The sequence below is a fragment of the Terrapene carolina genome, unplaced genomic scaffold (assembly GCF_002925995.2).
Source record: "Terrapene carolina triunguis isolate 2854851 unplaced genomic scaffold, T_m_triunguis-2.0 Scaffold33891, whole genome shotgun sequence".
Taxonomy (NCBI): domain Eukaryota; kingdom Metazoa; phylum Chordata; order Testudines; family Emydidae; genus Terrapene; species Terrapene triunguis.
Genome location: NW_020698242.1, coordinates 12,512,834 through 12,540,211, shown reverse-complemented (window position 1 = coordinate 12,540,211; position 27,378 = coordinate 12,512,834). Strand labels below are relative to the sequence as shown.

The 27,378-nt window shown below is 61.1% G+C and overlaps 2 protein-coding genes across 3 annotated transcripts in view; one reads left to right on the top strand and one right to left on the bottom strand.

Annotated features, from left to right (window-relative positions):
- LOC112106329 (piezo-type mechanosensitive ion channel component 1) overlaps positions 1-12,922 on the top strand; it is a 96,317-nt gene extending 83,395 nt beyond the window's left edge. For both annotated transcript variants that reach the window (XM_026663604.2, XM_026663603.2), the window contains 18 exons: positions 479-651; positions 729-841; positions 1,188-1,391; positions 2,137-2,395; positions 2,777-2,965; positions 3,683-4,154; positions 4,448-4,556; positions 4,823-4,970; positions 5,141-5,355; positions 5,796-5,954; positions 6,281-6,428; positions 8,572-8,760; positions 9,333-9,425; positions 9,945-10,117; positions 10,209-10,331; positions 10,985-11,064; positions 11,459-11,648; positions 12,257-12,922. In XM_026663604.2, the coding sequence (XP_026519389.1) occupies positions 479-651; positions 729-841; positions 1,188-1,391; positions 2,137-2,395; positions 2,777-2,965; positions 3,683-4,154; positions 4,448-4,556; positions 4,823-4,970; positions 5,141-5,355; positions 5,796-5,954; positions 6,281-6,428; positions 8,572-8,760; positions 9,333-9,425; positions 9,945-10,117; positions 10,209-10,331; positions 10,985-11,064; positions 11,459-11,648; positions 12,257-12,506 (3,287 nt within the window). In that variant the 3' untranslated portion in view covers positions 12,507-12,922. The remainder of the gene's footprint in view (positions 1-478; positions 652-728; positions 842-1,187; positions 1,392-2,136; positions 2,396-2,776; positions 2,966-3,682; positions 4,155-4,447; positions 4,557-4,822; positions 4,971-5,140; positions 5,356-5,795; positions 5,955-6,280; positions 6,429-8,571; positions 8,761-9,332; positions 9,426-9,944; positions 10,118-10,208; positions 10,332-10,984; positions 11,065-11,458; positions 11,649-12,256) is intronic.
- Positions 12,923-13,877: 955 nt separating this feature from the next.
- Positions 13,878-27,337, bottom strand: LOC113409583 (cytoplasmic tRNA 2-thiolation protein 2-like). The gene is made up of 15 exons (XM_026663684.1): positions 27,257-27,337; positions 26,164-26,238; positions 24,934-25,012; positions 24,779-24,838; positions 24,104-24,164; positions 21,865-21,974; positions 20,106-20,416; positions 19,367-19,502; positions 16,804-16,935; positions 16,182-16,273; positions 15,528-15,625; positions 14,870-15,011; positions 14,593-14,659; positions 14,235-14,293; positions 13,878-14,001 (listed from the first exon to the last, which is right to left on the bottom strand). Exons 1-15 carry the CDS (start codon positions 27,316-27,318, stop codon positions 13,932-13,934), a joined length of 1,554 nt encoding a protein of 517 aa, XP_026519469.1. The 5' UTR covers positions 27,319-27,337; the 3' UTR covers positions 13,878-13,931.
- Between the last annotated feature and the right edge of the window lie 41 nt (positions 27,338-27,378).

Here is a 27,378-nt window from a genome sequence, read left to right as displayed (position 1 = left end):
CCTCCCCCCCGTGCCAGGCCCCACTCCCTCCCCCGCACACCCAGAGTGGGATCTGCCAGAGAGCACCCCATGGGGACGACCTGCCCTGCTCCCCCCAGGGCCCGGGGAGGGAACGTGCCCACAGCCAGCAGGGCAGCACAGCCATGCCCCAAGGGGATTGACAGGGGGTGGGGGGGCTGCCAGACTGGACCCTGCTCTGTGCCAGGCAGGGGGCACCACTCACCCTAAGCACAGCACGGTAAGGCCAGGGCTGTGTGTGCCTCCAGCCCCTCTCTGGGCTGGGAGTGGGGGGCTCAGCCAGGCGCCTGGGGTCCACCTCGCCTGCGGTGCTGCCGGGCCCTTGTGAGAGCAGCCAGACGCTGAGTGAGCCGTGGGGGAGACCAGCTGGGGCCCTCCCTGACCTCCGGGTGGCCGGGGGCCCCTCCCCAAGCTGGGTGCCGCGGTTCCAGAAAGCAGCTTCCCCTCCCCGTCCCTGCAGAGAGAAGCAACATGGTGCAGCGGGCGCTGAACATGGTGCGTTTCCTGTGGGTGCTGTGCCAGGCCACGGTGGACGGGCTCACCCAGTGGCTCCACGCCTTCACCAAGGAGCACAGGGACATGTCCACCGTCCTGTGGGTGGAGAGATACGTCCTCACCCAGAAGCTGTGCCAGGTAGGTGTGGGCGTGGGGAGGAGCGCTGCAGGCGCCAGGCCGAGGGGCACTGGGTGACGCTGCTGTTCCCCTGGCAGGGAGACGAGGTGCACAGCGGGGTCCTGGACGACCTGTACCAGCCGGCGCCGGGCGACGAGACGGGCCTGCAGGCGGCCGCCACCGTGGACTCTCACAACAGCATGGCTTCAAGGCAGGTGCATAGATGGCCTAGGGGGCCTGGGCAGGGGCAGCTCGGCCTGGAGCCGGGTTACTCTGCTTCCTTCTCTGCAGCCTGCTGCCCTCTCTTGCCACCTCTCTGCCCCCCAGGTGATCCCTCCCCCATGGCAGCCAGGTCTGCTGCTCCTCCCCTCCTGCCACCTGTGCTGCTGCTGCATGACCACCAGGGGCAGCACTATGGCTCTCCCCCAGCCACGCCAACCCTGCCATGCCCACCTCCGAAGCCCAGCATCGCCCAGGCCGGGGGGCTGTGGTGCTTCCCCCGATGCAAGCCCTGGCTGCTCAGAGAGAGCCTGACCCTGTGCTCGTTGCCCTCCCAGTGGGTGCGAAGGAGGCGACCTTCTCAGCAGTGGGGCTGAGGGCACCGACGACACCATCTCCCCCCTGACAACCGGCTACCACAGTGAGGAGCAGATAATGGCCCTGGGCTCCCAGGAGGACGTGGAGCAGATCCAGGGGTCTCAGGAGCTCCTGGTGTATCCCAAGCACCGGACCCGAACGGCCAGCGAGCTGCTTTCCAACAGGTAGTGGAAGGCTCAGAGTGAGAGCTGGGTCCGTGCAAAGCATTGTGGGAAAGCCATGCAAATTAGCATGGCTCTGGCTAGGAAGGACCTAGCCTCCGAAGCCTGCAGCAGGCACCTGCTCACCGGGATGTGCTCGTTAGTTTCACAGTGTGCATGGCGGCCTCTAGTTGCAGATGTGTGTCTGCATCGCTGCTCCATGGCTGCTCCGCCATCCCCCATGGCCGGAAGCTCCGGGCAGTACCCCTGGGGCGCAGTGCTCTGCACACGGAGGGGAGAGACCCAGTTTGGTCTGTGCATTGATCTCCCAGGGACTCAGCCAGCCCCGGGAGAAGGGGAGCACTTGGACTGCTCTGGGCTCCTGGAGTCCCGTGCAGCTTGCCTGAGCCAAAAGACGGGCAGTGAAAGGGCGGCAGGCGCTGGGGAGTGGGGGGATCCCTGGGGAAGGCGTTGCTAGGCTCCCAGCCTGTCTTTTCTCTCGGCAGGCAGAGCAGGCCTGTACACGAAGAAGTCCCAGCTCCTGTGTAAATGGCACTTGCTCTAGGGGGGCAGGACACAAACCGGGGAGCGCAGCACCCCAAACACAGGCCTCTGCCATTGGAGAGGGTTTCCCTTAGCTGGTAGCAGAGCAGGTCCCTTATCCAGTCGCTGGGCTCAGCCACTAGAGGGCGACACTGGGGCGCACCAGGCGTATCCCCTGATCCCGCAGGCAGGAGGATCAGCCCACGTCTGGCTCTGTGCTTCCCAGGCAGAAGTACTTCCAGGAGCTGGAGGAGTCGGAGCAGTTCTACCGGGCCCAGAACCGCTTCCTCAAGCTGCTGCTGGCCCTGTACCACTTCGTGGCTGCCCATTCCGAGCTGCTCTGCTACTTCATCATCATCCTCAACAACATGGTGTCCGCTTCCGTCATCTCCCTCTTCCTGCCCATCCTGGTCTTCCTGTGGGCCATGCTCTCCATCCCGCGGCCCAGCAAGCGCTTCTGGATGACGGCCATCGTCTTCACCGAGGTGGGTGCCCGCTCCAGGCTGGCTCCTGGGCTGCCATGTGCCGGCCTTCACTCTGCCCTCCGGCGGGCTGGGGCCAGGGCTGGCTCCAGGCACCAGCCTGGCAAGCAGGTGCTTGGGGCGGCCACTCCGGAGGGGGGCGGCACGTCCAGCTATTCTGCGGCAATTCGCTCCCGCTGGGAGCGAAGGACCTCCCGCCGAATTGCCGCCGCAGATCGCGATCGCAGCTTTTTTTTTTTTTTTTTGGCTGCTTGGGGCGGCCCAAACCCTGGAGCCGGCCCTGGCTGGGGCGGAGCCCTGGGTCCTGACTGGCTGCATGGTGGGGTGAGGCTGAGCTCTGGGGCTGCGCGTGGGCTCCCCGCTGATCCCCTCTCCCCTCCGCAGGTGGTGGTGGTGGTGAAATACCTCTTCCAGTTCGGGTTCTTCCCCTGGAACAGCTACGCCTCACTGGTGCGGAACGATGCCAAGCCCTTCTTCCCGCCGCGCATCCTGGGCCTGGAGAAGACCGACCGCTACCTCAAGTTTGACCTTGTCCAGCTCATGGCTCTGTTTTTCCACCGCTCTCTCCTGCTGGTAAGAGCTGGGGGACGTTGCGGCCGGTGTATACGGCTTGTGGCTGAGCTGCCATGGGGCCACCTGCCTGAGCTCTTGGGAGCCAGGCCTTGAGACTCACTGCCCCAGGCAGGGAGATGGCCCTAGCGCTGGGTCCATCAAGCTCCAGGAAGCATGGTAGCAGAGGTGGGGTGCTGGAATTTGGGATGGCAGCCTTTCCCAAAGCTAGGGGTACACCCCTGGGGGCGTAGGTCCAGGTGGGGGCACAGATAGCCTCTGAGTGGCTCCCCGGCAGAGAAATCAGTCGCTCGTGGTTCTGGCCATCTTCGAGCAGTGAGGCCAGTGTAACCAGTCCAGCACATCTGCCTGAGGTCAGGGCGCTGGAGACAGTCGCTCGGAGGGGGGTGTCACCCCCCGGGTTTCAATAGGTACCAGCGGTGGTACCTTAAGAGATTTGGAAAGGAAGCAGGAGGGTCAGGCTCTGCAGTGTGATGGGGGCATGTGGGGGCACAGTGCTAGCTGGGGAAGGTGTGTACATCCTGGTGCCCGGCCTCTGACACAGGGGTCGCGGGGGGTCTTGTTTCACTGGAGGGGGCTCAGCTTCCGAATCCTGGGAAGCGCCTAGTGAGGGATAGCACAGCCGGACTTCAGGCTGGGCACCGCAGTGCCCTGATCCCGACCCCCAGTCCCCCATCCCCAGCCGGCTGGCACTGACCCTCGCTGCCCCGTTCCCTGCAGTGTTACGGCCTGTGGGATCACAAGGAGGATGCCTTCGCCAAGTGGAAACGCGAGGCCGAGCGGGCGGAGGAGGAGAAGCGCGAGGCCGAGCGGGCGGAGGAGGAGAAGCGCGAGGCCGAGCGGGCGGAGGAGGAGAAGCGCGAGGCCGAGCGGGCGGAGGAGGAGAAGCGCGAGGCAGCAGAGCGGACGGAGGACGAGAAGCGCGAGGCCGAACAGGCGGAGGAGGAGAAGCGCGAGGCAGCAGAGCCGGCAGTGGAGCCGCCACCCGTGTTGGACAGGGGGGACGGTGCGGAGCCCCCAGCAGCGAATGGGGCAGAGGCAGAGGTGGTGGCAGCAGGACTGGAGCTGGAGCCCCAGCTCCAGGAGAAGGGGGCCGGGGAGGGGGAGAAGGGGAGCCGTCTGCGCTTCCGGAAGAAGAAGAAGGAGAAGAGGAGGTGGACCAAGAAGTGGAAGGCCGCAGCAACAGTGGCAGGTACATGGGCGGGGAGGGCCTGGGGGTGCGAGCACATTCCCTACTGGGGGGCGCTAAGGACCCTGGCAGGGTCGCTGGGCCATTCTGCTGGGATCTCCCTTAGAAACCCTGGCACTGTGGGGACCCGCTGCCAGAGCGGGCTGGGGGGTGCCCGTCTGTGCCACTCTGGGGCCGTGCAGAGCAGGGTGCTCTCCCGCCCCACCCATCCAAGAGGCAGAAGCCCACATGCTCGCTGCCCCCAGCCCAGCAGGGCCGGGCATGCTGGGGGCTAACCCTTGATTTCTGAACGGCAGAGGAGGAAGAGGAGGAGGAGGAGAAGGAGAAGGAAGAGAAGAAGCAGAGCCCAGCCCGGGAGAAGCTGAAGGCTGCTGGGCTCAGAGTCAAGCTCTTCCTTCTAGCTGTGTAAGTGACCCCCACCCTCAGCCTGGAGGGACAGCCTCTGAGCCCGCCACCACCGCACACCCTGACCCCCCCCCTCCCCCACTGTCCCTGCCACCCCCCATCCCCATAGATTTGTCAGGTGCGGGAGGGGAAGAGATGCCCACTTCTATGAACCAAACATTTGATTTGCTTGATGGCTGCTGGCGGGCCCCTCAGCTGCCTGGCGGGACCCAGGGGGTGCCCTGGCTGAGCAGCCCAACCGGTCTGAGTTCCTCGCCTACTTTCAGGGCTCAGAACATGTACCAGCCACTGAGGGGCTTCTTCTGCGCCATCCTGCACACCAAGTATCAGGCTGCTACTGATGTCTACGCCCTCATGTTCCTGGCAGACGTGGTCGACTTCATCATCATCATCTTCGGCTTCTGGGCCTTTGGGGTAAGCCGGGCCCCAGGGCTGGGCTGGCCACTCCCCCGGGGACCTGCAGCGCCCACTGCTCCAGGCCAGACACCCGCCTCGCTAACCTGCTCCAGCCTCCCTGCGGGGCTGGAGCCCTGGCTACACAGGTGTTGTGCCCTGTAATGCCCCATCTCTCTGGCTTCCCCCAGAAACACTCGGCCGCTGCCGACATCACCTCCTCGCTGTCGGACGACCAGGTACCAGAGGCCTTCCTGGTCATGCTGCTCATCCAGTTCTCCACCATGGTCATCGACCGAGCCCTCTACCTCCGCAAGACCGTGCTGGGCAAGCTCATCTTCCAGGTCATCCTGGTCTTCGGTATCCACCTCTGGATGTTCTTCATCCTGCCAGCGGTCACCGAAAGGTAGTGCGGCCTCGGGGAGGTGGGGCAGCCATCATTCGGTCCAGCCCAGGCCTGGTGGTCTGGAAGACGAGGGCACTGCACAGCGCTCTGCTCCCAGAGTATCCCAGCCCAGACCCTCGCAGTTCCAGAGGGGAGGGTGGCCCTGTGGTCAAAGTCCAGGTTCTAGGGAGTCAGGAAGCCTGGGTTCTATTCCCATCTTGCCATGGGTGTCTTTGGGCAGGTCATTCCCTGGGGGGGTGCAGCTAGATGGGTCAGCGTCTGCAGACAGGACGTACGCGCTCAGTGTGAATTGTTCATTACACAGCCCCTTAATGCACAGGCTGCGCGGGGTCTGGCCTGGCCAGGCGGGAGCTGAGAACTGTAGTGATGCACAAATTGCCCTGACACCTGCCGGCCTCCCCGTCTCACTGACGTCTCTCCCCCCGGCTCTGCCCCTGCAGGATGTTCAGCCTGAACACAGTAGCCCAGCTGTGGTACTTCGTGAAGTGCATCTATTTCGCTCTGTCGGCCTATCAGATCCGCTGCGGCTACCCGACTCGCATCCTGGGCAACTTCCTGACCAAGAAATACAACCACCTCAACCTCTTCCTCTTCCAAGGGTAACGGGGACCTGCCCTTTGATCTCAGCGGGGGTGGGCTCCACCCCAGCCCCCCTGCCTCTGAGCCTCGTTCCCCAGGAGCGTGTGCAGAGACTGTACAGCACCAACGCCAGGGACAGGAGTGAAGAAGGATCCTGTATCCAAGGGGTGCTTCCCAGGACCCTGGGGGAAGTAGAATGGGATGGCCCAGCTTGGCATGTGGCCAGGACCCCAGGGCTGCCCCTGAGCAGGAGATCCTGGGGAGGGGCACCCAGGGTGGACAGAGGGCAGCTGGTTCCCCCCAGGGTGCAGCCGGTGACCGCTCACTCTCCCCTCGCCCATGGCAGGTTTCGCCTGGTGCCCTTCCTGGTGGAGCTGCGGGCTGTGATGGACTGGGTCTGGACCGACACCACCCTGTCCCTCTCCAACTGGATGTGCGTGGAGGACATCTACGCCAACATCTTCATCATCAAGTGCAGCCGGGAGACGGAGAAGGTAGGGCTCCCCGTCCCTGCTGCCTTCTCATCGCCCTGCGCCATGCCGTGCTGGAAACGGAGACCTGGCATGCTCACCCCCACCGCCACACCCCTTTTGGGAAAGGAGGAACCTAGGCAGGAAGGATGGGCTCCCCCTAAACCCAAGTGGAGCCAGACTGCTGGCGTGTCTAGCTACAAAGGTCGGAGAGGGTTTTCTAAACTAAGCCGGCAGGTGTGGAGGAGCACACGGTTCAGGCAGACACATCCTGTAGGGGTGAAATCACTGAAGGGGGAACTCTGTATCCTGGGAAATAGGACAGGAAATAGGACAGGAAGGAAGCTGGTAACGACCAGGGAGGAGCTAGTGAGGAACAGTCAAACGTCCAAGAGTCTCATTGAAATATAAGACAAGGCGGCAAGCAGGTGACTAGTGACACAACGTCCGAGTGCTTCTCTACAAATCCGGGCAGGCTAAATACTAAGAAGGGTGATCTAGAACGGCTGGCGTGAAATGAGGCTATTGATCGAATAGGAAGGCCGGACTCCTGGTGGAACGGTGATAATCAATGGGGCGCAATAATAGCTGAATGACAGAGTAGATCGCCCTAGTGGGGGAGGGGCGCTGTGTGAGAAAACCGAGTCAATATGGGAAAAATCTGAAATGAATCAAAGCGTCCCTTAGGATCTCTGAGGCGAGGAATTCCAGGCCGGCATGCTCAGAGCAGAGCCGCGGGAAGGTACTGCCGACCACCTGGCCAGGATGGCGGTGGGGATTGTGACACGCTCAGGGAGATTTGAGAGGCTACGATTTGAGGGTTTTCAACTCTCCCTGTATTGACTGGGACCGTGTCACCACATGTTACGGCCCAAGTCATGCACACTGGAAAAATAATCCTAACGGTACATAAATGAGCTGTAACCGCTCCAGAAAGAGATCTTGGCGTCATTGTGGCTAGTTCTCTGAAAACATCCGCTCAATGTGCAGCGGCACTCAAACCAGCTATGTTAGGACTGGAAAAGGTACAGAGAAGGGCAACGAAAATGATGAGGGGTCTGGAGCAGCTTCCATGTGAGGAGAGATTAAAAAGACGGGGGCTGTTCAGCTTGGAAAAGAGACGACTAAGGGGGGATGACAGAGGTCTATAAATTCATGACTGGTGCGGAGACAGTAAATAAGGAAGTGTTATTAACCCCTTTACATAACGCAAGTACCAGGGGTCACCCAACGAAATTAATAGGCAGCAGGTTTAAAACAAACAAAAGGAAGTATTTCTTCACCCAATGCACAGTCAACCTGTGGAACTCCTTGCCAGGGGATGTTGTGAAGGCCAAGACTATAACAGGGCATAAAAGAAAAAAAGAACTAGATAAGCTTATGTAGGATAGGTCCATCGATGGCTATTAGCCAAGACGGTCAGAGATCCCACTCCCTGGGTGTCCTGGGGCGTCTATTTGCCAGAAGCTGGGAGTGGACGACAGGGGATCACTTGATAATTGCCCTGTTCTGTTCATTCCTTCTGAAACATCTGGCACTGGCCACTGTCGGAAGACAGGATACTGGGCTAGATGGACCTTTGGTCTGACCCAGTCTGGCCGTTCTTATGCCCAGGCCTGGGGACTTGAAGCTGAAAGGGTAATAGGGACAGGGTGGGGTGGAGAACACGAGGGGGCAGGGCAGAGTGGGTGAGCTGGGTAGGGTGGGGGGCTGGGTGGTGTAGCAGGCTCTTTCTGAGTTCCAGGACAAGTGAAACAAGTTTGAGGATCTCAGCTAAGTCCCTGGCATTTCTTCAGCCACAGAATGTGGCTACATCTGATTCAGCTGGCGGGCCCTGCTTGGCGGAGTCCAGGACTGGCAGAGCAGGAGGCTGTGGGTTGGGGCTTGGGCATCAGCTGAGCTGCGTTGCAAGGAGCCCAGGGTAGAATAACAGGGGGGCTGGGAGCTGGGATTGAGGGGTATCCACAGGGGTGTGTGGGGAGACCATGCACTCCGCAGTCACTCAGGTTTTAACTGGTCCTTCCCCCATATTCCTCCTCTGCCTCCCGGAGGGTGGGAAAGGCCTTGATATGAGCCGTTAGCACAGCCGGGGCGCCAGAGGGGGTCTGTCCCTTCCCAGGCTGGGAAGCCCCACTGGCCCCGAGCTGAGCCTGCCCTCTCCCCGTAGAAATACCCCCAGCCCAAGGGCCAGAAGAAGAAGAAGATTGTCAAGTACGGCATGGGCGGCCTTATCATCCTCTTCCTCATCTGCATCATCTGGTTCCCGCTGCTCTTCATGTCGCTGGTGCGCTCCGTGGTGGGCGTGGTCAACCACCCCATTGACGTCACCGTCACTCTCCAGCTGGGGGGCTACGAGGTAATGGCCAGGCCAGGCCCCGGGGGGGTAGGGGGGGCTCAGACCCCCATGGTTCTGATCACCACCAGGGTGGTGCCGGGGCCCTGTTCAGCCCTGGCTGCCCAATGGCCCGGATACTGGGTGGTGAGAGGGAGGGGGGCTGGGAACCTTTCTGGGTTTGGGCTCAGACTCCCCCTTGGGGAGATAGGGAGTCAGGGCCGCTGGCTGGGGATGCCTGGCCTGCGCTTGGCTCGGCCACCCTGTGCACCCCTCGCCGCAGAGAGGGCAGGCAGGCTGGTCTAGAATCGGGTAAGGGCCCGGACTCTTGGGTTCCCTGGCTGTGCCTGCCTGCCTCCCCATGTAACCCTGGGCACGCAGGGTCCGCAGGATGCTTTGAGACCCTCGGCCGGATGGGGCTGCAGCTCCCGTTGCCCCGACCTCCCGCTCAGCCTTGCCCCGGGGGTTCCCAGCGGGTGCAGTGCAGCAGGGGGAGGCTGGGGCTGCTGCCTGGCTGCCCTGGGGGTGCCAGTGCTGGGGCTGTCCCCGCCCGCTCCCCGGCCTAACCCTGGCTCCCCTTCCCCGCTGCCTCGCAGCCGCTCTTCACCATGAGCGCCCAGCAGCAGTCCATCCAGCCCTTCACGCCCCAGGACTACGAGGCGCTCACCAACAAGTTTGAAAGGCAGCCGGTAAGGGGCCCACCCCCCAGGTGTGGGGGGGAGGGCCGGGCAGAGCCACAGTGTGGGGGTGAGGGGTGCAGGAGGAGGGGCAGATCCTGGCTCCCAGGGGGTGTGCTGGGGGCAGGTTGGAAGGGGGGGATGAGCGTGGGGGGCTGTGGAAGGGCTGGTGGTGCTCACGCTCACCCATCCTCTCCCACGGAGGGGCCATGCCGGGAGGTACCCATGGGCGTGGGCTGGACCAAGCGGGGCTGCTGCCCATGCTCTGCTCCTACTGCCAGACCAGAGCCTGCCCCTTTGCACCCAGCGGGAGTCGCACCCACGCCTGCCTGTCCCTACTGTGCGCAAAGGCAACGACTGCGCCAGCCCAGGGGCCTGTTCGCCTGGGGCGGGGGCCATACCCCGCCCTCCCGCCCTGACGGTCTCTCCCCGCCCCCGGGGTCAGTGATGGGCGGGGGCCGTGGCTGGGGCGGGGCTCTCTGGGGCGGGGTATGCCCCGCACTCCTGCCCTGACGTCTCCCGTGCTGGCAGGTGGCCATGCAGTTCATCACGCTATACGGCTATGAGGACATCGTGAGGGCGCAGATCGAGGGCAGCTCGGGCTCGCTCTGGAGCATCAGCCCCCCCAGCCGTGAGCAGATGCGGTGGGAGCTGCTGAACGGCTTGTCGGACATCACGCTGCGGCTCACCTGGACCTTCCAGAGGTACCGGCCAGGACCGGGCGGGGGTCCCTGCCACCCCCAGGGCCAGCGCCTTGCTCCAAGCTCACCCTGCCTCCCCTCTCTCTCCCGGCAGGGACCTGGGCAAGGGTGGCACCGTGGAGCACACCTTCGACAAGCACACCACCGACTTGCAGCCGGGCACCCCCATCCGCACCGAGCTCGCCAACCTGCTGCAGGGAACCAGGGACGCCCCCGTGTGAGTGCGGGCACCGCGCCGCTCCAGGGACAGACCGGGGGGAGCATAGGAGGGGCTGGAAGCCTCCAATTATACTCCTCCCGTCCTGCGACGAAGCATCGGCTGCCTGGTGGCAGGGGTGCCAGGCTCCCAGGGTGTCACACGGCCACCCAGCAGCGGTGTCGGTGCAATGGAGTACCAGGGCCATTGGGGCCCCACCTCACTGGGCTCGGGGGAGGAATAGCTTCTCCCTGCAGGGCTCTGGGGAGAGCACAACAGGAGTCGGGGGGGGGGGGTTGGCCCTGGGCCCGACAGGGCCAGCAGAAGGATGGGGATAATGGGGGCAGGTCAGTCAGCTACAGGGCTGCGAGTGGAGTGACTAGGGTGGGGTGGAGTCACGGGTGACTCAGGGGTGAATACCATGAAAGGCAGGTTCTGGCTGGGTCCAGCGAGGCCTGGGGGCCCGTCCCCGAGCGCTACGCCGAGACCCATCCCCACAGCCCAGCCAGGAGGGAACCAGCCTGCGCCGTGCAGGGAGTGGGAAATGGCGCGGTGCGAGCCGTCTAACAGCCCACCAGCCGTCACCCTGTGCTCAGCTGCCCCCCGGAGCCTGGCCATCCCAGGAGGAGCAGGAACATTCGGCACGGCTCCCCTCACCCCGCTTTGTGTTGCAGGCAAGTCCCCCATCTCTTCCCCACATACATCCGCGCGCCCAACGGCCCAGAGGCCAACCCCGTCAAGCAGCTGCTGCCAGGTGAGCGGGCCGGGGTCTGAGCCGCGGGGAGGAACTTGCCCTGGGGTGCCAGGGAGCAGGGGCTGAGCCCCCCTGTTTCTAGGGTGATGGGTGTCCCCAGTCTCTGTGCTGCTGGCAGCGTCGGGGCCTCGGTTCCTTGGAGGGGGGCAGCCGAGGGGAAAACGGCCCCCTTTGCCTCTCCAGCTGCTGTGCTGCCAGGCCATGGGGGCGCTGCTGCAGGGCCAGGCCTGGCCGGGCAGAGGATGGAATTGCCGGGGACATGGCCCAGCAGGAGCCGCTTTGGGGGGTGGCTGGGCTAAGTGCCCGGGAAGCCAGCCAGGTGGGTGCTGGGGGAGGTGTCCCGCCTGGCTGGAGCGGGGGGCGAGCCCCCAGCCCTGACCCCCCTCTCTCACAGAGGAGGAGGAGAGCTACCTGGGCGTGGAGGTGCAGCTGAAGCGGGAGCGCGTGGGCGCCAACGACAGCTTCCTGGAGTGGTGGGTGGTGCAGCTGAGCGAGTGCCAGCAGCAGACCTGCAACATCCTGCCCATGGTGATCTTCAACGACAAGGTCAGCCCACCCAGCCTGGGCTTCCTGGCCGGCTACGGGTGAGTGCCAGGGCCCCTCCCAAAACCAGCCCCCATTGGCCATGCTGGAGGAAGGGCACCAGCCTGGGGCAGCCCAGGGCTCTGCAGTGTGAGGAGGGGAGGGATATTAGCCAGGGTGGCCTAGCTGCTCGTTAGTATGAGGGAGTGGAAGGATGCCAGCTGTTGTATGGGGGGGGAGGGAGATGGGCAGGGTGCCCCCGTCTGCAGTATGAGGGGGGCATACTGCCCTAGGAAGCCCCTGGGCTCAGTGGGGCATTACTCCCTGCAGCCTGGAGGCCTTTCTGGGGGGACTCCCTGGCCTGTGTTCCCCTACCGTGGTCCAAACAGCCATGCTGGCAGCAGAGCTCGGGGCCTCTGCTCCTGGCACCTCCCATTCCTCACCCCAAGGAGCACACGAGTGCGCTCGGGGCGGCCTCCTGTCACTCACCGGCTTCCCAACGGGATTCCCAGCCGGCCCAATCGCTTGGAACCAGGCCGGAGGCAGCAGGGCCTGAGCCTGAGCCTGCTCTCAGCCCAGGGCCCAGCGGCTGCAGGGAAGGGCTCTGCCCCCAACGCGGTGCTGGGGGGCAGGGAGAAGGGCTGATCCCGCTGCCCTTGCCCCATTGCAGGATCATGGGCCTCTATGTGTCCATCGTGCTGGTGATCGGCAAGTTCGTGCGGGGCTTCTTCAGCGAGATCTCGCACTCCATCATGTTCGAGGAGCTGCCGTGTGTGGACCGCATCCTCAAGCTGTGCCAGGACATCTTCCTGGTGCGCGAGACGGGCGAGCTGGAGCTAGAGGAGGAGCTCTACGCCAAGCTCATCTTCCTCTACCGCTCGCCCGAGACCATGATCAAGTGGACGCGAGACAAGGAGTAGCAGGGAGCCACCCGGGACTATCGCTGCTGCTGCGGGCCCCCTCCGACCCCTGGACCGTCACAACCGAGGCCTTAAACCAGCCCAGCCGGAGAGCCCCGTCTTGGGGGGCCGGGCCGAGTGCACCCTGAGTGCTCCAGGCGACCCGCCAGCCCCTTCCCCTGGCCGGCAGGGGGTCTGAGTTGTGCCCAGCGCCACCCGTGTGGGGAGGGGGCATCTTGGGCAGGCTGGACTTGTGCTTTTTAAAAGGAAGTTTAACTGCTTTACAACTAGTGAGTCCTTTAAAGGCAGCTGGGTGAAGACTCCCCCCTCCCGAGGAGTCACGCTCCCTCCGCATCAGCGGGGTGGGGACACGCTCCTGCCCCAGCCCCACCTCAGTGCCTTCCAGCCCTGCTGCTGCCTGGCTGTTAGCACCCCTGAGCGAAGCGGGGGTGCACGCTGGAGCCCATTCAGCAGCTGTGCCTGCCTGTGAGGGAGATGGGCTCCCCCTCCTGCAGCGGGAGAATCCAAGCCAGCCGGCCGCAGTCGCTCCCAACTCTGCTGCAGGCGAAGCCTGGCCCAGTTGCCCCCTTGGCCTGCTCCTGAATCTGGCTGCACTAACACTCCAAAGCAATACCTTCCCCGCCCCCACTCCCCCCAGCACAGCGCTGGCCAGCACCCATGGGTGCAAGCAGAGGGTCCCACTAGCCTGACACCCCCCCTGGCGGTGCTGGGCTTGCCACTCCTCTTGCCCTGCCTGCAGAGGGCGTGGGACATGCTACTGCAGCCACTGCTCCCTGTGCTAGCAGACAGGGCCCAGTGCAGGGAGCTCTGCTCGCCCCAGGACTGGTTCGCCCCCCCCCCCCCCCCCCCCCGGGGGGGAGGGCTGGGCTCGCTCCAGCTGGACTGTAGATTTTTTTAAATTCAAATGGTTTATTTATACAGATCTCTAATAAAAGCCAAGCCACGGCCTGTTAGTGTGACTGACTGACTCCATCTTCTTGCCCAGGCGGGGCGTGAAGCTGCCTCCTCCCGGCTGGGCGCTCCACTGGGGGCTGGTGCAGTCCGAGGGCCCAACTCAGCCTGGCTCACCCGCTCGAGATCGGGGAGTCAGCCCAGGGCCCCAATCCAGCTGTGCGTCAGGGGATGCAAAATATCGTATTCCTCTTAGAAACAGTCATTAAAAGAAGGGGGGTTGGGAGGTGTCTCCTCTCCTCCCCACCGCTGCAGGTAGCCGGCGCCTCCCAGGGGCAGGCAGTGAAGAAGAGCTGGGCCCAGCACCTTGGAAACAAAGGCAGGCCCGCTGCCTTGCAGCAGGGCCCCTGTGATCTCAAGTCCAGCCTGGACGGGGCGAGGCCCAGGCCCCATTTGCTCTCTGGCAGGCGTGCTGCTCCGGGGGCCCCTGACAGCCAGGGAAGCGTCGAGCTCGTTGGGAGCGTGGTCCACCTGTCAGCTCTCACCCGGAGTCACAGCTTCATCTTCCAGCAAGAACTCCTGGATTTCCAGCTTCATCGCGGCCCTGGAAGACAACCACCATCTCAGCCCCCTGCCACGCCGGGTTGAGCTCCCGGCGCAGGCCCGGTCCGACCGGCTCAGGTCACATTCTGGATGTTATGGTAAAGGAGAAGATTCTGCCTCTGATTTGCTTCTAACTCGGCCCGCGTGGCAGCGGCTTCTCCCAGGGCTCAAGCTAGGATGCAGGCCGCGGGAGCGCGGTGACTGATGGCGCCGGCCCACCTGCCCTCACCCTACCTGCGTTTCCTGCGCTCTGCCTCCGAGCGGACGTAGAGCGGGAGGCTCTCCAGGCAGGTCTGTAACAGAACAGAGCGGCGGTGACAGGCTGCCCCCAGCGTCCCCCGTTCCTGTGCTGCTGGGGTCTGTGCACCAGGGTGTGTGTGTCTCTCCCCCCCCTCCCCCCGCCCCCAGCACCGTGCCGCAGCCCTGGATGGGGGCAGGGGGCTGATGGGCAAAACTGGGATCCGAAGGAGACTCCACCGGGATCACAGTCCTGCCAACAAAGGAGACCCACCCCCCTAGACAGCCAGGTCTGCCGGGTGCCTAAAGCAGGGCTGGGACCGCAGCAGAGCCCCTGAGGGGCAGAGGGGCTCACCGTGTCCTTGATGGTCAGTCTGCAGCCGTAGCAGAGCAGGGGCAGGAAGTCGGCCCGGGCGTCGGCCCTGAGGGGAGAAGACAGAAGTGAGGAGAGGGCTAGGGGCCGGTTCTGCTCGCAGGGGAGGAGCTAGCTGGGGGCAGCTCGAGGATGGTGGTGCCGCGGCTGCTAGGGGAGTGTAGGCCCAGACGGGAAGCGCACGCGGGGCCACAAGGCCAGTGCTGCTCCAAGCAGCGCGCCTACCCTGCGATGGATCCTGGGCTGGGGTTGGCCTTACCCTGGAGCTGTCGTGTTCATGCAGCATCCTCTCTGCTCCTCTGCCCCCAGGCAGCACCCTCTCCCGGCGGGCGCCGCAGCTGGCAGCTTCTGCTGGGAGAGCCGCTCCGAGACCAGGATGGCTTGCAAAGCAGAGCCGTCCTCTGCACCAAAGAGAGATGGTTGTCAGAGCCCCTCGGGCTTCCGCTCCCCATCCAGCAGGCCAGGCATCTGCCTCCCCCTGGCGGAGCAGACAGGGCCAGCCAGTGACCCGAGCCAGGATGGCAAACCCCACAGCCCTGGCCTTCAGACACCCCCTGCCAGGCCAGGCACAGCCAGAGGCAGGTTCCCCTGCATGAGGGGCCCTGGGAAGATCCAGGCCCATAGTTCAGCTGGGAAAAGGAGCTAGTTAAGCCCTCGCCCTGGCCTGCCCTTAGCCAGGCTGCATCTCTAGGCCCCCCCGGCCCCACACCCATGGCAAGTTTCCCCTGCTTTGCTCCTGGGGGTGGTGAGGGGCCAGAGCCGGATGGGCTCTGACCCGGGAGGGCAGTTGTTGGCGCCCTGCCCTAGATCAGCCAGAGGGGATTTTGTGGATGGGGGAGGCTGCCCCGCTCAGGGAAAGGGGTCAAGTGAACGGAGCCTGTGCTGGCCGGGGGCAGGCGGGCAGCGTTCGCACGTACCCACGTTGGTGTCCAGGGTGCACAAGCACAGGAGGCAGCGTTCGGGCTCAGCGGCAGGGCCGGCGTCTCCAGGGGTCGCGCTCAGCTTCTCGCCCGTCCTACAGCCCAGAGGGGGACGCACAGAGGTTAGTGCCAGGCGACGGGGCAGCCAGTGCCACTGTGAGTGCAGCTGCCCCCACAGCTCGTGCGGGCAGACGGGGCCTCCCCCTTCCCCAAGGCCTGGACACCACAGGGGCAATTCTTCAATAGCAACGTTAAGTCTCAAACTCTGCAACTGCCCCACAGCCTGTGCCCCACCCCCATGTCCCCCACTACTCCAGCCCTGGGCTCCCCCCACCCTGCTCTGCCGGGGCCCCTCAAGCCTGACTCCAGTCCCAGGCTCCCAACGCACAGTTCAATCAGTGCCCTGTAGCCCCGCCCAAGCCATTTCAGTCCTGGGCTCCCCACGCAGCAGGAGGTGCTGTGCGCCAGGATTCAGGGGCACTGCAGAGTTCTGACCCTCCCCTAAGCAGAAGTTTCCAGTCATTCCCACCAAGGTCTGGGCTGACAAGGCGGGCGAATGGCCTCCAGGGTGAAGCCACCCCCACGTTTCCCAGCTGAGCGGAGCCCCGGTCTGCAGAGCTGTCGGGGGGGGGCGCAGGGGCCAGCCCTTACCGGTACACGGTGCTGACGGTCGAGGGGAACTCTGCCTGCAGCCCGTAGAGGAAGCGCTCGATCACCCGGTGTATGCTGGCCTTCTCCAGGGCCTGGGGGGGAGGAATCCACATGGAGTCTCGTAGCCTAGCTGATTCCAACCCCCATGCCCGCCCTAGGACTCCCCTGTGATGACAGCAGAGCAGCTGGGTCATCCCCACAGATGTTCAGGACCCTGGAGTGATGGAATCGGCACCATGCCCGGCTCTGCAGTGCCCAGGGGAGGGGGCGTTAGCCTAATCTGCCAGAGCCTTCCCCCAGTCACATCGGCCAGGCCCCAGCCATCACCGCCTCGGCTGGGGCCCTGGCCTCACTGCCCATCCCTGTCAGGGATCACTGCAGGCCAGCACTTGGGAAAGTGTCCCTTGGTGCCAGGGGCACTGGAGTTCCTGCACTGCAGGGCTCCCTAGAGGGCACAATGACCGCTGGGAAGGGCTGCAGGTCCTGTGGGTTGGGTTGGGTTGGGTTGGGATGAGCAAGAGAGAGGGGGGTGCCCAAGAGGGGGTGCCATTGACCTGCCGGAAGAGCCCAGTGCCCGGCAGGCTCTCCCCTGCCGGCTGGCCCAGATCCGCACGCCCCCTACCTTGGTGTCCAAGGCAGGAGTGAAGACCGTGGGAACGCCAAACAGGTGGTTGTAGAAGGCGATTTCCTTGGCAGAGTACTCCCTCATGGGCCGCACCACCACCACGTCGCCATGGCGATCGTCCGAGAAGCCCTGCGCGGAGAGAGACTGGGTGAGGGACCGGCCCACCGCCAGCACCGGAGCAGAGCCAGGATGGCCCCCAGCCCTCTGCCCGCGGTCGTCCTGCACGTCTGACCAGAGAGCTCAGGTCTGAGCACGGCTGGGTGAACACCAGCCCCATACCTGCCCTTCACACCCAGCCTGGGCTCCTAGCTGCTCCTTCGTGGCCGCCAGGAGCACACCAGTGGCAGTGCCAAGCTCTGGGGTGAACTGCCAGACAGGAGCACGCTCCCGGCCCTCCAGACTAGCTTCCCCTTGGAGCTGGACTGCAGCGCACTCCGAGCTAGGCTGCTCTCGGAGGGCAGTCGTAGGAATGATTCTGAGGCAGGCCGCGCCCACGTGAGGGTTCTCTACAAACCCCTCTGCCCCCCTGCTACCCCCATCTCACAGGGGCACCCAAGGCACCGAGGGGAAGGGACATGCCTGAGGCCACACAGGGAGTCAGTGCCAGAGCAGGGACTAGAACCCAGGAGTCCCAATTCCCAGCCTCTTGCTCTAACCACTGGGCAAGGGAGTGTGGACAGTTCTCAGGCTGGACATGCAGCCTAGTCCTTGAGGCAGATCCTGGCTGGGCAAGGGTTTGTCTGGCTCCCTGGTAACCTAGCCAGCCTCCAGTAAAGGGACAGCCAGGGGAAGAGGCTCTCTCACAGAGCCTCCTGCGGGGCTCCATAGAGGGCGGCGCAGGTCGCTGCTGAGGGGGCTCTGCCCACAGCCAGCTGCAACGACATCTCCGCTCGCGTGTCCATGTTCCTCCCACGGCCCCCTGTGCGGATCGGTCGGAGCGACGCCCCCCAGCCAGCCTCTCTCCCAGAGCCCTTTCTGGCCCTGGCTTCCCAGCCAAGCTGCACAGATCGATGGCTGCGGGCGGCTCCCCGCTGCGTCGCGCACGCCTGGAGTTCAGAGCAGGGGTGAGGCAGGAGCCAGGGCTAACCCCGGAACTGCTGCTGTCTGCGGCCTGTGTGCAAAGCAGCACCTGGGATCCCTCTTGAAGGGCAAGCAGAGGCTGGGGAGATCGTAGATCTGATCCAGCGTGGCGATCCCTGTCTGTCAAGGCCGGCAGCTGGCCTCCAGCATGGGCGTCGGTGGGAGGCAGAGCCCCCCAGTGCACCTGGCCTGCTCTGTGCTGTGGGGAACACCGTCCCCTGAGCGCCAGACAAGCAGCGTCAGTGGCTGTAACATTATCGGTCCCTTGTGGGGAAAAAGTCAGGCCCCGGTTCTCTCTTGCTGGCCCCCCAGTGGGGCTGCTTTTCATGGGAGCTACCTTGGCTGCCCCTACGTTTCACTAACGACCCTTCCACTGCACACATGCGTGCAGCCCTGGCCAGCCCACGCCCCTTGCTCTCCGCTTCTGGGAAGGGATTAAAGAGCAATTCCCTCAGGATGCACAGTGCCTGCGGGACTAGGGAATAGAGATCAGACCGTTCCCTGGGTCCCTAACTCCACCCCCCCCTTTAGATTTTCAGGGTGGGAGAATCAGATTTTAGTTTTTATCGTAGCATTATCTTTTTCTTCCTTGGCCTCCTGTCAGAAACTAACTCAGCGGTTGGTCTGCTCTGAGGACGGAAAGGGGAGCCAAGAACTCTTGGGTTCTCTGGCCTTGGCCGAGTCACTTCCCGTCGGTTCCAGTGCCTGCCCCATGGGGAGAAGTGGGAGAAGACGTACAGTCCCAAGTATCTCTCTCTTTGTTAAGCCAGTCCCCAAGTGCCTGGGAGCTGCAGTCTAAGGGTTAACGCGACCCGGCAGGAGCCGGGGCCGCTAGGCGTTCGCTCCAGCTTGTGAAGGGAAGCAGAAGCACGTGGCGCGGCTCCCCTGACCGAAAGCCCCGGCTTGAGCAGTCAGTGCAGTGACATCTGTCCCAGCTCCTGCATTTGCTGCTGCAGCTGAGAAATGTCAATTTCACGGGCAGGAAAACCTCCCCTTCCTGGAGAGCATGGAGCGGGAACTGATCGGATCAGAATCCCCGTGCTGCCGTACAGCAGCTCGCACGCGGCTCTGCTCCGATGCCCATGTACTTGTGGGGAGCCTGTTAGAGGCATTAAGGCGGCTGGAGAAGATCAGGGATGTAGCAGCCCTTTGTTCCAGGCCCACGTGAAGATTATACATTCACCCAACACTAAGCTGTGGGCATGCTCAGTTACGAAGACAATGGAGAAGTTGCAGCAGTGCCAGCTTCTCCCCGAGGTCCCGATAAACCACAGCGCACTAGTGCCGCCAAGGCCCAGGCAGAGCAGAGAGGCCACAGTGCAGTGCGTCTCCATCTCCCCCAGCACAGCAGCCTGGCAGCACTGGGACCAAGGCCTCCAGCTAGGGAAAGGGGCTAACAGTGGAGTCCGGGTAACCGGTGACTCCAACCCAACTCAGACGCCTGCTTCCAGGCGCCCTCCCGCCCGCGGCCAGCACTTACCGTGTCCATGGCGAGGGAGGCCCCCCGCCCCAGGGAGAGGTTGGTCAGCAGTTTGACAGCCAGGCGGGTGCAGCTGTCTCCCATCATGACCTTGGAGTACCCGTGGGCCCTGGCCATGTGCAGGATCAGGTGGTTCCTGAAGGGGGAGAAGCCAGAAGTGAGGGAGGGCTGCAGTCCGGAGCCAGACAGATACGCTGAGCCCATCAGCCCCGGCCAGCTCCTCACGGACGCCAGCTCCTCACGGACACCCATTGCTGTGCCCAGGGTGAGGCAGAGGGGCCATGTGGGGCAGCAGAGCCCACTCCTCCATGGGGGCTTCAGAGGAGGGAGACGAGATCTCACGGGAGCTGGGGGGAGGAGATGAGCAGGGCTGGGCTTTCCCAAGGCCCCGAAGGGAGATCAGCCTCCAAACCCCACTGAATTCCAAAGGCAGCTGGGTGCCTTGCGAAACCCAGTGTGCGCGGGCAAGTGGCCTAGGTAGCTCCTCCGGAGATCCCCAGAGCTCGCTGGGGGGCCTGGCGCGAGAGCGATGGACAGACAGGTGCTCCCGTGGATGGGAGCTGCAGCATCATGGCTGGGAAGCAGTGCATGCTGGGATGGATTGGAGGACAGGAAAGGCAGAGGAAAAAGCTCCTCAGCCCCTCCTCTCCTGGGCAGCCCCCAGGTGGCAGAGAGGGCAAAGCTTGCAGCCTTTGGCACAAGGGCTCAACTCGCGGTCAGCACTCTGGACGGGGCTCACCGCAGGGTCTGCAGCAGCTCTTCTTTAGCCGTCAACGTCTTCACGGACCCAAAGAGCCGGATCAGCTGCTCGGTCCGGACTGCAGCCAACAGCCTGGCTTCCGGGGCGGCCAGCCCCTCCATTCCGGGCGCATCTCGCACGCTGACCTTGGCAAGCTTCTCCTGGATCTGCCTCTCAGGCAGAGAGGGACCTCCGCCCTCCTCCTGCCTCTGCTGGCGGATAAAGCCCTCCACCGCCTCCTTGTAGCTGTCCTTGGGCCCTGCGGGATTGTGGGGCACACGCTGCAGGATGGAGCTGGGCAAGTCAAACACCTGCATGGAGCAAGCAGAGGATGGATCCTGTTAGCTACAGCAAGCGCCTGCATGGCAGTGAGATAAGTGCTTCGGGAGCTGGCAAAACCCAGACAATGGAGGAGCCCCAGGGAGCTTGTGCCAGAGACAGGATTAGAGGTCAGGAGTCCCAGCTCCAGCTCCCCACTCACACCAGGCTGCCTCTCTAATACATAAGAACATAAGAATGGCCCTACTGGGTCAGACCAAAGGTCCATCTAGCCCAATATCCTGTCTTCCAACAGCGGCCAGTGCCAGGTGCCCCAGAGGGAATGAACAGAACAGGTAATCATCCAGTGATCCATGCCCTGTCGCCCATTCCCAGCTTCTGGCAAACAGAGGCTAGGGACACCATTCCTGCCCATCCTGGCTAATAGCCACTGATGGACCTATCCTCCATGAACTTATCTAGTTCTTTTTTGAACCCTGTTATGGTCTTGGCCTTCACAACATCCTCTAGCAAGGAGTTCCACAGATTGACTGTGCGTTGTGTGAAGAAATAATTCCTTTTGTTTTAAACCTGCTGCCTATTAATTTCATTTGGTGACCAGTAGTTCTTGTGTTATGAGAAGTAGGAAAACAACACTTATCTACTTTCTCTACACCAGTCATGATTTTATAGACCTCTATCATATCTTCCGCTTAGACGTCTCTTTTCCAAGCTGAAAAGTCCCAGTCTTATTAATCTCTCCTCATATGGAAGCCGTTCCATACCCCTGATCATTTTTGTTGCCCTTTTCTGAACCTTTTCCAATTTCAATATATCTTTGTTGAGATGGGTCGACCACATCTGCACACAGCATTCCAGATGTGGGCATACCACGGATTTATATAGAGGCAACATGGTATTTTCTGTCCTATTATCTATCCCTTTCTTAATTATTACCAGCATTCTGTTCGCTTTTGTGACTGCCGCTGCACATTGAGTGGATGTTTTCAGAGAACTATCCCCAAGATCTCTTTCTTGAGTGGTAACAGCTAATTTAGACCCCATCATTTTATATGTATAGTTGGGATTATGTTTTCCAATGTGCATTACTTTGCATTTATCAACATTAAATTTCATCTGCCATTTTGTTGCACAGTCACCCAGTTTTGTGAGATCTCTTCGCAGTCTGCCTGGGTCTTAACTATCTTGATTTTGTATCATCTGCAAATGTTGCCACCGCACTGTCTCATTCAGGCCCTATCATGGCTAAGGGCACCTGACCCAGGGCCTCCTCCATCCCAGCCTCGTCAGTTCCTATTGGACAAATCTGTGCCCCTCAGTCCTCGGACACCGGGTGGCCACGCTGAGCAGGGGTCTCGGACATCTCAGCCAGAGGCTCTTGTCCCAGCACCTGGAATCGCAGCGAAGGGGGGGTCTGGGGCATGTGATCTCTCGCCCAGTATCTGCCCCAGCGCTCCGCAGGCCCGTGACCCCACCCTACCTCTTCTAGGTGGGCCAGGTGATATGGAAACCCCGAGGCTTGCAGGACGGTCTCCAGCTGGAGCAGCGTCTTCTCTCTCTCTGCCAGGCTTTGCCCGCACACGGCTCCCTCTGAGTAGCAAACAAGAGATGCCAGATGAGGAGAGTTAGCTGCCTTGCAGGAGAGACTTCTCCATCGCTGAGGAGGGGGTGGCCTAGGACGCTCCAGCCAACCCAGAAGGCATGCAGCCACATCTACCCTCCTCATCAACCAACAAGGCAGGAAGCAGGGAGATGGGGCTCTCCAGTGCTTGGGCAGGGGGGATACGGGCCTGCAGGCCTTGAAGGCTGCATGCAATGGAGCAAACTGCAGCCACCCTTCTCTTTCAGACAGGAGTGAAGCCTGGGGAGCAGTTCCCAGCAATGCTCCATCTTCCTACAGGCAGCCAGACCAGACCATCTCCAGGTGAGGCCTGGATTCTCCATGGGCAGGCCAGAGCCATGCTGCAGAACTTTAGATGCATACGCCACTTCCTCAGCTCCATATACAGTATTCGCTAATACACGTTAGGCGTAGTACGCAGCATATGAGTAGGTATTCGTGCATGGGTTTAGATATCTAAGTGTTGAGAAGTTACGTTAACTGAATGAATTATGCTCTTCCCACAATTCTATTCATCCATCAAGTATCCCATAACGCTCTGCAAAGCTGAAGTCAGCTTTGGCATTAGAAAATAAGAAACTTGTCAAAGGCAAAATACATGAATGTTCTGCCCCAGCACAGTGGGGAGGTACCTTCACATCCCTGGAGTGCTAGTATCCAAACCAAGATAAGGAACAAACAGGCCAACAAGTGAAGGAACCAGTACAAACGGAGGGCTTGGACTTCAGTGACATATAAAGAGCTTTGTAACTTGTAAAATCATCCTATAAATGCCGCTAGCTGAAATGCAGTACTTTGAAGCACCCCGTCCATGCACGGCGAACCCACCGCGAGAGGGTGCGTTCGTCTCCTCGTGTTGTGCCGGTTTCTCTTTAGACGATGCATTTGGCTAAGTTCAGCTGGCTGGTCTCGAATGTTTTTAAGACTGAAGCGCGAGCGTAGTCAAACAACAGGCTACGCCACTGAGTCAGCAGCAGAACCCAGCAAAAGAACCCAGAAGAAATGCACTGATCCTCCAGCCAAGCCCCACTCCCTTTCAACCCCCCCCAGGGACGTCGGGAGGATCCCCCCTCCATCCTCAAACACCCATCCCATTTACAGTCTCTCGACTCCTACGCAGCCTGCTGGTGCTGCCAGGCGGAGAGCGCCCATCTGGTCGAGGAACGAAGTGCTGGGCTCAGCAGGGCACGTCCAGCCCATGCAGCCGCTGGAGGCTGGGAAGAGACCTGCTAACTCGTGCTCGGGTAGCATCCAGACTGGGATTGCTCTGCAGTCTCTGGAGATGGACGCACAATTGGTGCACTAACCCCCTGGTCCATCACCCTCCCATAGTGGGGGTTGGTGTAGCTGCCCAGCGTGTTGTCTCTTCGGATTTAAAGAGAGCAGCTAGCAGCTGCAGATAAGCCTTCGCCTATCTGCAATGGGGGTACACATACCCCACCCTCAGCTGGGCAGGGGAAGGGTTAATAGTCTGTCAGGGCAACGACAGAGGAAACTTCCCCTCTTCCTGCCCGCTCATGAGGGCAAGGAAATTAAAGGGGGCAGTGAGAGGCTCCGAGTTCCCCACGCCTCCCACGGGAAGGAAGCTCCCCCTGCTTCCTGCCCAGGGGGACCAGAGAACCAGGACAGGTGGGGAAGCTGCTGCCTGATGAGGGGATACTGTGAGTGGTGGATCAGGCTGAGAGCCTTACTCCTGAGCCCATGCCGGGAGCTCTGGCTGGAGGGGTGTGGGAGCCTTTGAGTGGCCGGACCCTTCCTGGGAAGGGGACACCATCCACCTGTGTGTCTGAAGTGTGCCTCCCCTGGGTGCCAGTCACTGAACCAGACTAGCTTAACCCCCCATTTCCAATGTGTTTACTCTGTGCACCGGCCATCTCACTGCTGGCTTGGGGAGCCTGCCTCTCCAGGCCTGAAGGGACGCTGCCAGTAACAGGAGAGCGGAGAAACTAGACTGGCCTTAATAGTGAGAGGGGCACTATCCGAAACCAGCTTTCTTAATGCTGGACAGCATCAGAAGATTCCAGAGGGTTCTGGCTGTAGGCTGGCCCAAGACTGCGTGCACAGAATGGGTTGGGAGCAGGGCAGGTTGCTAGGTTACCGTCAACGTAGATGATGCCCGGCATAAAGCGCAGTTTCTTGGCTGTCTCCCGACTCAGCCCCTGAGAAGAGAAATGGGAATGAGCCACTCGTCCCAAGCGCTGGGAAATGTAATTCATGTTTGCGTGTCTTAGCAGCATCCCCTGGATCTAGCAGAAAGGGAGGTCAGACTCCTCTAATCCTGGCTGTTAGATAGGCATTCCCACGGCCCCGGCAGAGATGGCGAATGTTTCTAGTTAACAACACACCTCGATCTCATGGGCCCCAGCCTAGACCACGTGATTCTAATTGACACCTGATTCCGCTCAGACATTGACCTGGACACTGACATTTGGACGCATTGTCACAGTAACTGTGGGCATAGCTTAGATGCTCCCCACCTTTTGGGAATAGAGAGCTGCAGGTGCACTGGACAGGAGTTGTGAGAACTTCTAAGGAGCCACATTCACTGATTGCACTTCTACGGTTTAGACATGGGGGCAGACAGAAGCAGAAAGCCCTTCTGGGAGATCCAGGCCCTCACCCCACAAAGCAATGCTTTCCTCTCTGCCAGTTCATCAGCCTCCTCTTAACCATCTCTAACTCCCCTGCTACAGTCCAGGTGGCTGTTCCTTCCTCCGGCTAACTGCTCTCACTGTTCCTAACAAGTTTCCCCGCAGCACTGCAGAGCGGATACCTCTTGGACTTGTCGAAGCATTGAGCTGGAGGCAGGTCCACCTGATAATGCAAGAAGAACCTGTGAGGGAGATAGGAGAGAGACTTAACCATTCATCTCTGCTTCCCCCTCACCTTCCCACAGCCGTCCCGCCCTTACACAAGAAGCGACTCTACCTTTTCTCCTGGGTAAATGGCACGATTCTTCCCAAGCATCGCACGGAACTTGTGAACAAAATACTCCCTAAAACAGGCCCTTGGAAACAAACACGCACGTAAGTCATTAGAAACGACACTCCCAACCTTACGCGAGATCCCAGCCTTGGCAGGCAGCACCTCGGGCACCCGCATCTCGCACTAATAAAGCTTTGATTCCAGCACAGGCCAACCAGGAGGCACAGGGAACTGCCTGCTACCCTGCCCGACAGGGAAGTCAGTCAATGAGTCCCCCCTTAAGATTTCATCAATTAGCTTCTGTCTGACAGCAAGACAGTTCCAGTGTGGGGACCTAGAAGTCGGTGAAGATCCATTTTAAAGCTAGTCTGAGAAACCAGGCTTGCTGGACTGGATCCCTCTCTAGCCCTCTGAGCCAAAACACTTAAACAAAATAAAAAGCCCAAGAGGAAAAAGTTCCGGTGTACAAAGGCAGGTATCCATTTAAAAGGGTTTGCTGCTTTTGTAAATGGTCAAGTTAAGCCAGACACACGGAGAGGTAATTTGGTCCCCAGCCTCAGTTCAGAGCGGTCAGGGTAAAAATGTGCGCAAGGCGCTAGAAGGCCACGTTTGCAAAGACCATAGGCATGCAGGTATGGGCATGCCCACTGTTAACTGCAACTGGAGTTCTGATCACTTGGGTGCGCGCAGTTGCTTGGGTTGTACTCTCAGTCACAGTAGTACCCGTACAAACTGCCTACGCAACTGCAAACCCAAGCATTCCAAAATCTGGCCGGCAGAGCTCAAACAAATCAACTTCCGAGATTCATATAAAAACAATATGGGGCAGATTACATCTGTCTGTTTTCCAAATTTAAAAAAAAAAAAAGGTGAACCCCCTCCCCCTTTTCCTACGCTCATACCCCATTTCTCCACAACTAGGGCCCTGCATCACAGTATCTCTTGCATGCAATGGCAGTGATCGGGTCTGTGCAGAAACAAAATGATGCCAATCCAAAGCAAGGGCCTTACAGGGCAACTCCCCACACTCCTGAGTGAATTCAGTCTGCTGCACACAACTGTTGTGCTCTTTATTATCTAGTTGGTTTGAATCTCTCTTGCAACCCTCCTCAGAAACAGCCCTATTTCAAACAGATTTATAGAGATCAGTAAATGAGGATCTAAAGATGGGAACGTTCTGGCCTTCTGAACAGGGTTTTTTCTTGCAAACCGCTATGGCTGTTTCGCTCTTACTTGCAAAAGGCATCTCCAACACGAATGACTAACACAGGAGAGGCCTCCTTGCACTTCATGCACTTCTGCGCACAGCTGGGGAAAGACAATCAAAGCGAACCGATTACCACTCTAGGGACCACCTTCACGCAAAGAGCAATGCAAACCACCATCAGCTTGTTTAAACACTTGGAAGATACCAGGTGCTTTGTAAGTACAGAGGTGAAGGATGGGCGTAGTGCAATTGTATTTTTTTAATAAATGAATCTGGGGTTGATGTGGGAACTAGAGAGACTGAAATGCTGAGGTTATGTACGCACGGGAGGTGGTAGCGCAACCAGTGGCCTAGCAGTAAAAGGCTACGTTATACTATTAGCCCTGGAGCTGACCAGTTACCACCTCCAACTATACAAATCTCAGTCCACATATCAATTATGTCAGGTCCCGTTTTCAAAGCACAACTCCGGAGGCATGTGTTCAAGCTGGTATTTGCACATACGCAGCTGCAGTTGTGCCATGTCAATTGTGGCCATGTGATAATCTGGCCAGATGAGGTCCAGGGGCACCCTGCAATTTCTCTCTCCTCTGAAGGGCCAAAGCCCTAAGGGGTGAGTAAAATAGTCACAGCAGAAGGTAATGGTCACCTTGGTGGCTCTATACCTAGGTATTGTAGCACCCAAAGGCCCCAGTGAGGAGCAGTGTCCCATTGTGCTGGGCATTATAAGCCCACCGATCAACACCCCAGGCCTGGCCTGGCCTCAGGATGTAGGCTGGCATCGCTATGTCCCTCAGGGGGGTGAGAAACCCACATGACTGAGCACCGTGGCTACGCCGGCCGAGCCCCCAGTATAGACGCAGCAACGTCCCCCCTAAATCCCGCTCTGCGGCTCGAGGGAGCCGGGCAGGCCGCGGCCACCAAGGCCAGAGCTGGCCTGGCCCAGGCTCCAGCTGGCCCCCCGTCCCCGCTGTCTCTGCGGCCAGGCGAGGGGGCGGTTCATGGGCCGTGGCCGGCCCTGGCTAATGCTGGGCCGAGCCGAGCCGGGCCGGGCCGGGCCCCACAGCCCAGCGAGGCCGATCCCCGGGGGTGACCCCCCCGCGGGGGGCCGGCTCTCACCTGACGCGGGGCCGCCTCCGGGGCTGGCCGCAGCCCCCGTACTCCTCCTGCGCCTGGCACATGGCGGCAGCGCTCCCCTCCCCCACGTGACGCGCAGCCCCGGTCCCCCCCGCCGCTTCCGG

What these genes read in the sequence shown, in the direction of transcription:
- LOC113409583 (XM_026663684.1), bottom strand. Translation starts at nt 27,318, where the DNA reads ATGTGCCAGGCGCAGGAGGAGTACGGGGGCTGCGGCCAGCCCCGGAGG. An exon ending in CCATTTACCCAGGAGAAAAG is followed by an intron (nt 24,839 to 24,933) that starts GTAGAGTCGCTT and finishes TCTCCCTCACAG; the next exon opens with GTTCTTCTTGCATTATCAGG. An exon ending in CCTCCCTCGCCATGGACACG is followed by an intron (nt 16,936 to 19,366) that starts GTAAGTGCTGGC and finishes CTCTCCGCGCAG; the next exon opens with GGCTTCTCGGACGATCGCCA.